This window comes from Chaetodon trifascialis, chromosome 24, assembly GCF_039877785.1.
Source record: "Chaetodon trifascialis isolate fChaTrf1 chromosome 24, fChaTrf1.hap1, whole genome shotgun sequence".
In the NCBI taxonomy this organism is placed as follows: Eukaryota; Metazoa; Chordata; class Actinopteri; order Chaetodontiformes; family Chaetodontidae; genus Chaetodon; species Chaetodon trifascialis.
In genome coordinates this window covers 13,211,062-13,223,496 of record NC_092079.1, presented here as the reverse complement: position 1 = coordinate 13,223,496, position 12,435 = coordinate 13,211,062, and the positions used below count along the sequence as shown (strand labels likewise).

The 12,435-nt window shown below is 45.5% G+C and overlaps 2 protein-coding genes across 2 annotated transcripts; one reads left to right on the top strand and one right to left on the bottom strand.

Annotated features, from left to right (window-relative positions):
- Window positions 1-1,827: 1,827 nt before the first annotated feature.
- On the bottom strand, window positions 1,828-7,590 carry LOC139352021 (calsequestrin-2-like). Its single transcript, XM_070994037.1, has 10 exons — window positions 7,099-7,590; window positions 5,558-5,642; window positions 5,214-5,314; window positions 4,479-4,587; window positions 3,725-3,798; window positions 3,295-3,471; window positions 3,125-3,179; window positions 2,944-3,044; window positions 2,719-2,793; window positions 1,828-2,639 (listed from the first exon to the last, which is right to left on the bottom strand). The coding sequence occupies exons 1-10, from the start codon at window positions 7,339-7,341 to the stop codon at window positions 2,430-2,432; spliced, it is 1,230 nt and encodes a 409-aa protein (XP_070850138.1). The 5' UTR covers window positions 7,342-7,590; the 3' UTR covers window positions 1,828-2,429.
- Window positions 7,591-8,042: 452 nt separating this feature from the next.
- poglut1 (protein O-glucosyltransferase 1) lies at window positions 8,043-12,429 on the top strand. The gene is made up of 11 exons (XM_070994040.1): window positions 8,043-8,119; window positions 8,578-8,668; window positions 8,837-8,980; window positions 9,081-9,216; window positions 9,309-9,430; window positions 9,536-9,595; window positions 9,771-9,870; window positions 9,985-10,043; window positions 10,132-10,299; window positions 10,407-10,463; window positions 10,544-12,429. Exons 1-11 carry the CDS (start codon window positions 8,047-8,049, stop codon window positions 10,698-10,700), a joined length of 1,167 nt encoding a protein of 388 aa, XP_070850141.1. The 5' UTR covers window positions 8,043-8,046; the 3' UTR covers window positions 10,701-12,429.
- The last annotated feature ends 6 nt before the right edge of the window (window positions 12,430-12,435 follow it).

Here is a 12,435-nt window from a genome sequence, read left to right as displayed (position 1 = left end):
GAGTGATGTGTTATGTCCTCAGTTTTTATTGTTTTGATTGGCTCACTGTTTGGTTTGAGGGGTTCAAACCTCCTAAAATTATCTTGACATGATGCAGCCCCCATTGATTGATTCATGAATTATCTCCATATTCGAAGTAAATTTGCAAAATAAAGCTCCTTTTGGGTACAAATGTAATATAATCTGGTAACTGAGGTGGTTTTACCTCTTTTAAACCCCTTAAACCGTGCAGATAAGCCATAAAAAATGCCTTTACATATTATCAACAAATGAAGTTAAGGTGTAAACGCCTGAATGCTGGTTGGAATACAAACCCAGAAAATATCTCAGACCTCCAGTGACTCCAAAGGACTTCCTAAAATAAAACCCCAACACTGTTCAGCAGGGAAGCTAACGCTAATTAACTTCTCTCGGAGATAATGAATAGAATCAGGTTATTGCATCCAGCTGTTCTACAGAAAACAGTGTTGATGATTAAGAATCCATTTTCCTGCATCCAGACTGGAAACCATCACAGTGAGCAGGTCAAAGCATTTGCAGAGGATGCTCCTTTAATTCCTCTGCTGGAGCTTCAGTCCACACTGTCCAAACTTAATCCTCAGCGTCTCCATATGCAGGAGTTTGCTGCCCTGGCTGGAGTCTCTCCATTCTGTCGCTGCCCATTAAACCTGTGACACTCTGCAGCAAAATTCAGCTTTTTTGGCCTCATTTTGGCGGCTTTTTGTTGTCGTGGAGCTCAATGGTAATTGGCTCGCCATCAGCCTGTCAGAGCGGCGCGGCCGGGCCTCATGGGTAAATGAATGTCAGTGTCAGTGTCCGGTGCTGGAAACAAACAACCTCATCCCACCGCGAGCTCAGGGCGCCGAGCCGCCTGTCGGAACTCATCTGTCCTCAGCTTAATCCCCCCCCATCCCCCCCCCCGCACCCGTCCGCTCCGTGCAGGACCGGGACGAGCCGGAGAGAGGTGGACGGAGAAGAAAATGAGGAGCATTTGCATCTAAATGGAGTGTTTTTCTTCCCGTCATCCTGCCTCTCTGTTCGTTTGGTAATGACTTGGTTATGTGCAGATCGAGGCCTCTCTCCCTCTCTTCCAACAGAAATCTTCCCTCCGTCTAACTCCTGTCTCCTCTTTGTTCTTGGCTGCTTTACATCGACCCTCACACCCACCACGATGCTGTCATCCTTCCTCTCTTGGGAGTGAGGAGGCGTGTGTGTGAGACGTCCGTCCTCCTGCCCTCCTTTTAGTCGGTGTTCATGTAAAACACCATCACACATGACATTCACAGGATTATGTAACCCCGCAGAACATCGACACTGTCTGCCTCCTCTTCCTCAGGAGAGAGCGCGAAATGTCTTCTCGCCTCGGGTCACGTTTAAGTGCGCACGCACACACACACACACACACAGCTGAATGTTCTCATGTCTCAGCTATGGTATGGATTATGTGTAAATCCCACAGCATGGTACAAACATCCTGTTTACACAGCGCATCACATCCACCTCCAGGGGAATGATGATTCCTGAATGGCCCTCCATTATTAATGTCCAGCAGAAGTGTGTGTGTCCGCCCCTTATGCAGTTTGGTGGGCAGCGTCTCACCCCCAGCCTCACTGTCCAGGTCCCGTCTCCCATTAGGGGACATAACGATGCTGAATTATTCACCGATGTGTTAATAATTCAAGGTGGAAACGCTCCTTGACTGAGGGAGAAGATGGTGCCAATCTGCTGTCTGGAGCATCAGTCTGGACCTTCGTAATGAGGGTCTCACACACACGCACACATACACACACACACACACACACACACACACACGCCTCAAAACAGATTGACGTTAAAAGAAGTGCACGCGGTTGTTGTGTACTTTTATTAACTCTGTTTGACATGAAAAGTCTCGTTTTAGTCTTTTAAAATTAAATGTGGATCACTCTTCTTTTTATTTTGTCCTGCATTGATCACAAAATAAACAATTCAAACACTTTTCTCCTTAGAAGAACAAAAAACATTACTATTACATTATTTTCACACACACAAACTAATAGGTTTCCTCTTAATTATCTAATCAATCATGACAACCTTAAAGCTGCTATAATCTACATTTTTCTGTTAAGATCTGTGTGAAGTGACAGACTCAGCAGGCTCTGCTCTTATTATCGTTTTGATTTTACGACCCACAGCTTTAATTTAATTTATTGTTTGGATTGACTCTCGCAGCTCTCGTCAGCCTCGTCACTAATAACCCGTTCCCGCTTCAGGCACTGTGCTAACTCTATCATAAACTGGGCCAGAAGTTTCCCATGATGACCTTTAATCAGTTTTCTTTTATCTGCCTAACTATTTAAACCACAGTCTACAGAGTCTAGAATATAGTTTGGGAGACCGTACATTTTTAATTTCACAGATTTGTTCAGTATTACCCAGAATTCTTCAGGTTAGTCGTCGCCGTCTTCTTCCTCATCTGGGTCGCGGCTTTCCGAGCTGCTCTCTGTGACGTAGCTGTCGAGGTTGTCCTGGTCGTCGGCAGACTCGTCGTCGTCCTCCGTGTTCACCCTCCCCGACAGGACGTCCTCGATCCAGTCCTCCAGCTCCTCGGCGGTGGGCAGGTCCTCGTCGTTGGACATGTCCAGCCACACGCTGTCTGCCTGGAAGGCAAGGCGCAGAGAGAGTCAAGGTAATAAACACTTCACTTGGCTGCAGTCTGAGATCGTAACCGTTACTCACATCTGTGACGTTGACCACACCGATCTGAGGCCTAAACAGGTCCAGCTTAAAGGTTTTTTCCCAGTAAGTCGTCAGCTGGAGGGGCAAGACAACGCGGGTCAGCTTAGCCTATCAGTGACCTCTTTCACATTTGAATATATGTTCAAAGCGGTGAACTTGGTTTGTTTGTCAAACCCATTTAGAAAGGTTTTTGTTAGAAATAGTTAGCCAAGGACGAGGCAGAACCAGAGGGAAGTCATCGGGGTCGATCCAGACGATGCTCAGCTCTGGGTTGTTGGTGTTGTCTCTGGCCACGTCTTTCAGGATCTCCAGGAACTCATAACCATCTGGGGGCGACAGAGCAAAGGTCACCATCAGGTGCTGACAACCATAGCAGCCGTGAAACCGAAGGAGAAGGAGCACAGACCTGGATCTTCCTCCTCTGCAAACGCAACAATGTGGATTCCATCCATGTCGTCCTCCTGGAAGAGGAGAGTTTACAGCACAGGAGTTGTAAAATCAGCTCTGTATATGTACGTTTTGTCCTGATGTGGCGCCCCAATTCAACACAAGGGGCAAGAGGGGCCGTCTGCTCACCCATGTTTCAAACATATTCTCTGCCCGGAGCTTCCTCAGAGTCGCCCGTCTGTGCTGGTTGACGAACTCCACGATGTCCATCTCTGACAGCGGTCTGCCGGGCAGGATGGCCGGCTCCTCCATGAACGGCTCGTAAAAATTCACCTCGTTCATCTTGAGGGAGAGATGTTTGGCCACCTAAAGCACACAGCGTGCCAGGATTTCATCACCATCAGCAGGTGGAGGACGTAATGAAGGGGGTTTGTTGAATGAGTGGATGAAGCTCGTTAAACAAAGGATCTGAAGGATTTCATTAGAAAAAAATCATTTTCTATTAAACATATTTTATTACTGCCTTTAAAGAGGGATTGAAGGTGGGTTTTACAGCAATATGTGATCATTTGGATGCAGCAAATCCAGATTATGACTTTATTTTCTACGTTATACTCACAGATTTATCAAACGTAGCAAAGAACTTGATGTAAGGTTGAAAACGCTCTGAGGCCTCCTGAAAGGCTTTGTAGTCTAAGAAGAAGGGAGACAGACAGAGCGAGAGACGGAGACTGATGAGGGACTCGAGAGAGAAGGACTGAAGCCAAAGATGAGAAAGTGAAAAGTGAGTGTGGAGCTTCGTCTTTCACATTCTGGTCACATCCTTAGCCAAATCGACAATATGTGATCAGGAAGGCAAGCAGCGAAACTCAGTTGCTTCATTCAATTTCCAATCATGATTGTACTGTCTTCACCCAAGTAACAAAGTCTCCCTTAATACAGTTTTATACGCTTGTAACGCGCTCCCGGCTCTGCTCCCGGCAAGGTCACAGCCAAGGACCAACCCATCGCTGGACAGAAATAGGCTCTGTAATGAAACTTCATGCCACTGTCATATCGGAGCAGATAGCATCTTCCCTGTCTCCCCTTTATCCCTTTTTTTTGAGAGGAACTATAATTGCAGTTTGACCTATTAGACAGAGAAGCAGGAGCTATTTAAAGGCTCTCAGGAGGACTGAGCGCCACAGTCTGGAATCAGGTTTCCCTTCAGCAGCCAGTTAGGCTACATGGTAATGTCCATTAGCCTCCTCAACCCGTTAGTGTCTGGGGAGCAGAGAGAGACACTTTTAGGGGCCGAGATGTATTTTCAAGCCATCGCACACAACCTGCCCTTGTGAAAACAAATGCATGAACAAATGAAGTGGTGAACTAACATGAATCCTCTCCTTTGAAGTAGCCAATGAGGCGGATGTCTTCCTCCATCCTCTCAAAGGCTCGCAGCTCCATGGCGCTATTGATGATTTCCACTGGGTCCTCCAGCACCTAGAGGGCGATATCACACTGCTAGTTTCACTTGCAAAGCAGCAGAACATAAAGCAATAGATGTAGATGGATGCCACTCTCATGCTACAGCTAGCAGCCGGGGTTAGCTTAGCTTAGCTTAGCGCAAAGACTGGAAGCGGAGGGAAACAGCTAGCCTCCCTCTGTCCAAACTGGACAGTTTTCTGTCAGCTTTCCTGGACATGCAGTTGTCCCTGTTAAATCTGTCTGCATAAAAACTTTGAGGTAGAAGTTGACTTTAACTCCCATGGTGCATTTCACCAAGCAACAATCACAAGAGCTTTTAAATTCTGGGTAAATTGGATGAATTCAGCAGCTATGGCGTTGTGTTGTGCTTCATTGCATCACCCGGGTCCCATTGAAAATGTCATTTAAAGGAAAAACTCTCACACTATTACCCAAAATGTCGAATTATTCATGTGACAACATCACAGATGATCACTTTCTTCTCTTCATCTCCACCTTCGGCGTTAAAGCTGCTCCTGCTGAACCTTGTCTTACTGCCAAATACATCATTTACAAGACTTCTAATGAGGCTGCAGTTAATTGCTGGAAGGTGTCTTCTCTCAACTTAGATCACAGTCCAAAAAATCGGATTGTCCACTCACATCCAACAGAAACTCCACCAGCGTGTCTGATGAGAGCTCCCCATCAAACTCAATGATGCGGTCGTCCTTGAAGACGTACAAGCTGCCCACCTCCTCCAGACCTAATTAAACAGCAGGAGTGTAGAGCTGTTTATGACTTTTAAAAAGCTCATTTGAGGGCTTTGAGACAGAACATTACAGGCAAAGAGCGTGAAAAGAAGTCAGTATTGTGGCACGACAAGAAAGCATAAGAGGGGATTTTACAGATCTGGAATAAAAGCAAAATCTGATTTTAGACATTTAGCACACAGTAATGAACTGATACTGTAACAGGCTTCACTGGAAAACAAAAACGTGAGTCTTACCCAGTTTTTTGGCTACTTTGGCATCCTTTTGGGAGTCCACCATCCCAAAACCGATGTCTTTGTTCTCCAGGACCTGAGCTGTGAGCTGAGTGTTCACACACAAACGTCAGTCAGCATGAGGCTTTTTGACAATGAAGACAGGAATCAAAGTAATTTCAGCAGCCCTGTTAAATGAATTTATCCTCACACAAAATGTGCTGAATGATAGCACTGAATCTACACTCAGTCATCAGTCTGTACCTGTTAATGCTCATAACTGAACTGTGATGCAGCGGACAGAAATGTCTCACTAATGGAGAGTTTGTGGATCACAGCACTTCACACCAGCACCCCCCACTCTGCACTATGCGTTTAGCTCGGCACTTCCACGCTGTCTGTGTGACCTGGCGTCCACAGCTGCTGCTGTCTCCATCCATAAATCCCTTCATTACCGAGGTGTGTGCCCCCTGTGGAGCTGCCTTGTTAGAGGGAAGCTGTGAGCCAGGACTGCTTGCCTTTTAGCTGCCGGTTCTTGAGGAAGGAAAGCAGATTTAGAGATAGAGACGAGACTTAACTGAGCCTGCTTTCAAACAGGAACGCAAAAGTGTGTCTGAAAAGGTGAGAGGGAGCTAACAAAGCTCATCAATAAGAAGGGATGCAGGGGTACATCCACTTATTTCTAGTTCACAGCCTGATAGTAAAGCGTTTTGGGAACACGCTATAATTAACAGAATGACCTAGAAACAGTCCCTGGATGCACGTGAACCACAGAGGAGGGCATGTAATGGGATTACAATCACTGCTTGCCAGTTAGGAGCCTGTGCAGGTGAAACTCTGCCGTCAAACTGTGACAGCCTGACAGCTACTTCACTTCACTGTGTGGTTAAGTCTACACATCAGGCAGCCGGAGGGAGAAAGGCATTCAGGATGTGGTCTATACGATGACTTGTTTTGACAGCTGTGAGTCAGATGAGCAGGGCGGTGAGGCTGTGAGCTGTGGCTGATTGAGACATTTTTATCTCATCAGTGACATCAGATCTTTGATTCAGGTGACTGGAAAATGATGGATTTGTCAGGATGTGGAGTCATTAATCAATGAGCTGTAAATACATGATTGTTTATGGCATTTCTCAAGGAACAAGACGAAGAGTCGACGGCCATGCTGCAGTGGTGCACACTGGTGCTTTGAGCTAAATGCTAACATCAGCGTGCTGATGTGCTCGCATTGACGGTGCTGATTAATTGCTGGTTAATTAAAAGACTTCTAAACCATCAATAGCAACAGCCAGTGGGTTTCCAGGACACTGCAGGCTGGTTTCATTAAAATCCCATTTATTCACAACTGCATTATTACCACATAGATAAAGGATAAACCTGCCAGAGGGAAGGTTAGGTTAACAAATGCTTTACCAAACATCAGCAAAGGTGTTAGATGAGACTCATTTACCTTTTACAAAGTGGGATTATTGAGATTGCTCTGTGAAATGTGGAAAGATGGCTGGTTTTTAGGGGACCGTGTCCTCAGCCCCCCTCTTCCCACCCCTGCAGACCCTCTTCCTTACCTCCAGCACCAGCTCTGTCATCTGGAAGCGCTTCTGCAGGCCCTTGTTGGCGGGCAGTGGCTCGTGGTAGAACAGACACAGCAGGTCGTATCTCTTCAGAGCCTTCTTGTAGTTGCGCTCGCTGATGTCCAGCACCCTGTCCTTCCCGTCAAAATTAGGGAACTCAAGTCCTTCCTCAGCACTGCAAAGGAAAACCAGGCCAAGGCAGAGGCCACATAGTAGAGGAAGCCACATCTGCTGCATTTTTGTTCAGTGCTGAAGGTGTTTGCAAGCAGGAATGAAAGTTGCAGAGAAATCAAAGAACCTCTCAAGGCCCAGCTTGAAGAGTACAATAAATATCACACAAAGGAGAAATGTGAAATATTCTCACAAATATTTAATTATTATTGTCTCTCTCTGTCTGTGCGTCTCTCATTTGCTCTCCTTCGATATCTCTCCCTCTCCACCTGTCCTCTGTCTCCTCCTCTCTCCGTCACTCAGTCTTATTGCCCCATATCTCCCAGGAGGGTCTCCTCCGTTCCTCCTTTTCTCTCCCTGACTGAGAAACTCACCTCAACAATCCATTTATAGGACGAATCATCCATGTGATAGTCATTCATGCCCTTGAAATAAATTCTGAAATCAGAGCAGAGAAGCTGTGGGGATTTCATCAGCCATTAAAACAGCATATCAAGGGCAAGGTGGGGTGGCTTTGGGTCTATGCTTTGTAAAATAAAGAGTTGATTGATTGGTTTAGTCTGGCAGAACGTGAATGTGAATATGAAGAGACAGATTTTCCCTTTAATGCCAGTTGGACCGATCTTCCAAACGTTACGGTAGCTGATCTTGCCCTGTAAATGAATTTCGTGGTGCGCGTTACCGTAAAGACCGCAATCAGGCAGAAGTAATAGATCACAGATCGCCGCTTTGTTTCTCCACTTCAGACCAAGCTGGAGGATAGAGAGAAAAATGGAGCGCTTTGGGCTGTGGAGGTTTTTAATAGTGCTGCAAGTTTATGATTTGTGTTTGGTTCCGGCATCAGGTAATACATTTTTAAACCAATAAGACCCGTGAGACCATTTTAGAAGTGCTAGTAAAACTTTGCTGCGCTTCGTTTCGCTGTAGCTCCTTGAAGTAACTACAGTAACTTTTGGTGTAACGTTGGTCATTCATCACAGGCTAGCTAACTAGCCTCCGAGCTAACTCAACTAAGCTAACTTTAAGGTTTGCGTGACTTGCGGCTAAAAGTTAGCACGTTTGCTTACGGTAACATCGCCAATAAGATTTAAATTAATGAAATTATTATATTTATTTAGGCTGGCCGCGATGTTGGTAACAAGTCTGTTAAGGCTAAGTGGGTTAGCAGTAACAAATGTTTTCTTTGGGGTGTCCTCAATGGGGGTCCTGGCCCGGAAAGCCCCTCTGTCCAGACCCAGCGGGAAATTGTAAGATTTGTTCAATATAACAACCTTTTCTGACACCGTTTGGCATCATTTGTAGGGAAACAGTGGAAGAAAGTGACAGATAAGATTTCTGATGCTGTTAAAGAGTACACGCCGTGTAACCCCGTCAACTGCAGCTGCCATCTAAGGTGGGTGTGATGTCCGTCTGTGTGTCTCTGCATGTCCTCACACTGAAACACAGACTTCCCCAATCAGACCAGCGGTTATTGCTGCAGATTCAGGTTTTTTAAGCATTCATTGCACAACGTGGGCTTGATCTCGTGCTCTTCCTCTGCCACTCCTCATTTCTGTCTCAGTGTCCTTCAGCATGACTTGCAGCCTTTCAAAGGGAAAATCTCTGAGGATGTCATGGCTGCGACTGTCCAAAGAGGGGTGGGCACCCACTACCAGATCATTGGACACAAGTTGTACAGAGAGCACAACTGTATGTTTCCTGCCAGGTAAACTGAACCCCCAGTTAATCAAAGCAGACTGAGACAGAATATATATTTATACTGCAGTCGTTTGATGACATTGTGTCGTCCTCTGTCCTGTGTTCAGGTGCAGCGGGGTGGAGCACTTCATCCTGGAAGTGATTGACAGGTTACCTGACCTGGAGATGGTGGTAAATGTCAGGGATTACCCTCAAGTCCCCAGCTGGGTGCAGCCGACGCTGCCTGTGTTCTCTTTCAGTAAGGTCAGACTCGAGCTTACACACTTTACGCACTTGAAAACATGCAAGTGTTTATTGAACGCAGTGTTTTTGACATGTATGTTTGATTTGAGCAGACGGCGGACTACCAGGACATCATGTACCCTGCATGGACGTTTTGGGAGGGCGGGCCTGCCGTGTGGCCCATATACCCCACTGGACTGGGAAGATGGGATCTGATGAGGGACGACCTTCAAAAGTAAGGTCAAATGTCAGATCGATAAGTGTAGACAGAGCTTTGATACCACAGTTTCACGTTCCAGAAGTGCACATCATCGGTGAATCTTATCCACATGATGTGTAGGTCTGCAGCCCAGTGGCCGTGGAAGAAGAAGGAGTCCAGAGGATTCTTCAGAGGCTCCAGGTCCGTCTGGTTTCATTTAGCATTAATTAGCTGACGTTAAACAAATGTTTTCATGTTGGTTATCTAATCTTCACTCAGCCATCCTCTGACCACAGTTGGCTGTGGGACAGACACTAACTATTAATTATCCATGTTAATTATTTGCTTTCTCTGATTTATTTTTATTTTTTGATAGAACCAGTCCGGAGCGTGACCCCCTGATTCTTCTGTCCAGAGAAGCTCCAGACCTGGTGGATGCTGAGTACACTAAAAACCAGGCCTGGAAGTCTGAGAAGGTCTGTCATACCCTCACCACTACAGGGCCAAATGCTTTGGTTCATATTGAGGGAAAAACAATGTGAGAGTCAGTCTGTGTCAGTGATCAGCCCATGGCTTTCTCTCTGTTTTAGGACACCCTGGGGAGGCCGCCAGCCAAAGAAATCCCACTGGTTGATCACTGCAAATACAAGTAAGCTAAATTTTGGATGAAGGGATGATGATGATGATGGACACGTCACATCTGAGCTTCCTCCTTACCGTCATTCACATCTTTGCAGATATTTATTCAACTTCCGAGGTGTGGCAGCCAGCTTCCGCTTCAAACATCTCTTCCTCTGTGGTTCCCTGGTGTTTCATGTGGGGGACGAGTGGCAGGAGTTTTTTTACCCTCAGCTCAAGCCCTGGGTCCACTACATCCCAGTCAAGCAGGATCTCTCTGATGTCAGGTGCCACGCTGTGCTCCGTAATTAGACTTACAAAGTTTTGCACCGTTGGATTTGGCTGGTCTGAATCTCCTTTGTGTTGTATGTTTTAACACGTTCTGTCTCCTCAGGGAGCTACTACAGTTTGTCAAAGACAATGATGCCGTCGCACAGGAGATTTCCACCAGGTGACAGATCACATCTTCTGATTGAATCTGGATGTTTTTGTGCAGCCAGTCTGACTTTGTGTGTCTGTCCCTCCTCACAGAGGTAAGGAATTCATCCTGGACCACCTGCAGATGCAAGATGTTTCCTGCTACTGGGAGAGACTCCTCACTGAGTTCAGCCATCTTCTCACCTACAAACCCCAGAGAAAGAAGGAGTACAGCCAGATTGTCCACAGACCCAGCAGGACGGAGCTGTAGGAGAGACGCTCTGCGGGACCAGGGCAGCTGTAGTGAAGGGAGACTCCCAATAATGAATGTAATCACTTCAGCACTACATATGATTTCCACATAAACAACTTTGGACAGTACGTCCTTACAGGAGTCACAGTGACAGGGCACGTAGCTTAGCGTTACACAGGCATAGTGTCGTTTTAGTGTGTCTTCTGTGGATGCTGCCATACCTACAGCTGCCACTAGGGGGCTCTTATGACAGATCTGAGTCATTGCTCACTTTATTCTAAAAATAAATTCTCTTTTTTTAGGCTGCTGTCTGTACACACCAGCAAAGTAAGATCCATGTGAGCTGTGTTTTTAGACTTTTAGAAAACAACCCTGATGATGTCACAGTGATGTCATCAGGGGTGTTTTCGCCCTGGGCTTGGAGACGTTTTTACAGAAAGTCTGTGTAAACTGAGGGATGTGGGCTTTGAAAGAAGTGGGTGTCTAGGGTGAAATGCCAAGTTGCATTATGGGAAGTGTAGGATCCACTGTTTTTGGAGCTAGAGCTACACTAAGGACTGAAAGTCAGGATAACTCGGCCTCTGCTGCTTCAATTTTGACCATGCTTTTTAATAATCTGTCTTTTGTGAGTCCCCAAACCACAAGACTTTTCACTGTGGTGTAACATTAATCACATCTAGGCAGGGCGTCCCAGAGTGTCATGAAAATCAGACCTTTCTTGGATTTTATTTTTTTAGTTGTTTTGAATTTGTATTTGAAGCTCAACTGTGTTATCCTCATTGACCTTCAAGGACTCATTCGCGGCCTTGTAACCTTTCCCTGAAGACCTCTCACCAAATTCTAATGAACTTACTGCACATCCAGCTGTGGAGCACCTAGAGCTCTAATTTTAAATACTTGAATCACAGTGCTGCAAAGTGTGACGTCGACTATCCAAGATCTAATCATTATCTAAAAAAATCCATATCCACTAAGGTTCTTTTAATATGAAGAAAAGCAATGGCTGAAAGTGAAACTTGCTTGTTTGATCGATAATATCAAGAGTCTGTTGTTGATGGGGAAAAAGTGTCATCAGTGCATCACTAATATTGAATATTATAGGCTGGTGTTGAAGTAGTTTATCTCTGTGCCACTGACCAGTTGAAGCTCACACAGGACGTCAGCTTTACCACACTGTCCTCTACTGGACAGCTGAAAAAGCTCCAGCTGACTTTCACCAATCTCATTGCCACAAGTCCATATTCTGTTTGATTTACTTCTTTATTGCCACAGTGATGTCTGCCAGCATTTAGATGGATTCTGCCATAAGTTTAATAACTTCAAAAGCACAAAAATACGTGGTTGCAGTCAACATTTCATTCCACACTAAGTGCCAACAGAAAGCAATAATCACTTTAGAGTATCCCTTTAGAGTTCTCTTTTGATGTGTAGAGTTTCAAAGAAACATTCATGTTACTTGTTTTTACCTTCGGATTATGGTGTGTAGTTCATGCAGGAGAACGTTGAATATGTTGTAGTATTCACATGTGAACAAGCAGATTCTCACAGATGTAAGGTTGTTATATTTTACTGTCAAGAACTGTGGTAAAGGTGGGCTATTAGCATGTTGATTTGACCACAAAGCTGCGATCGTGTGCCTGGTCAAAGTGTGACTTTCAGGTTGTTGTCACAGCTTGTGCAACAATTTTTGTTTTAATGTCGATAAACATTTGGTTCTTAAAATGTCTCAGAGCTTCTTTTTTAGTGACACGTG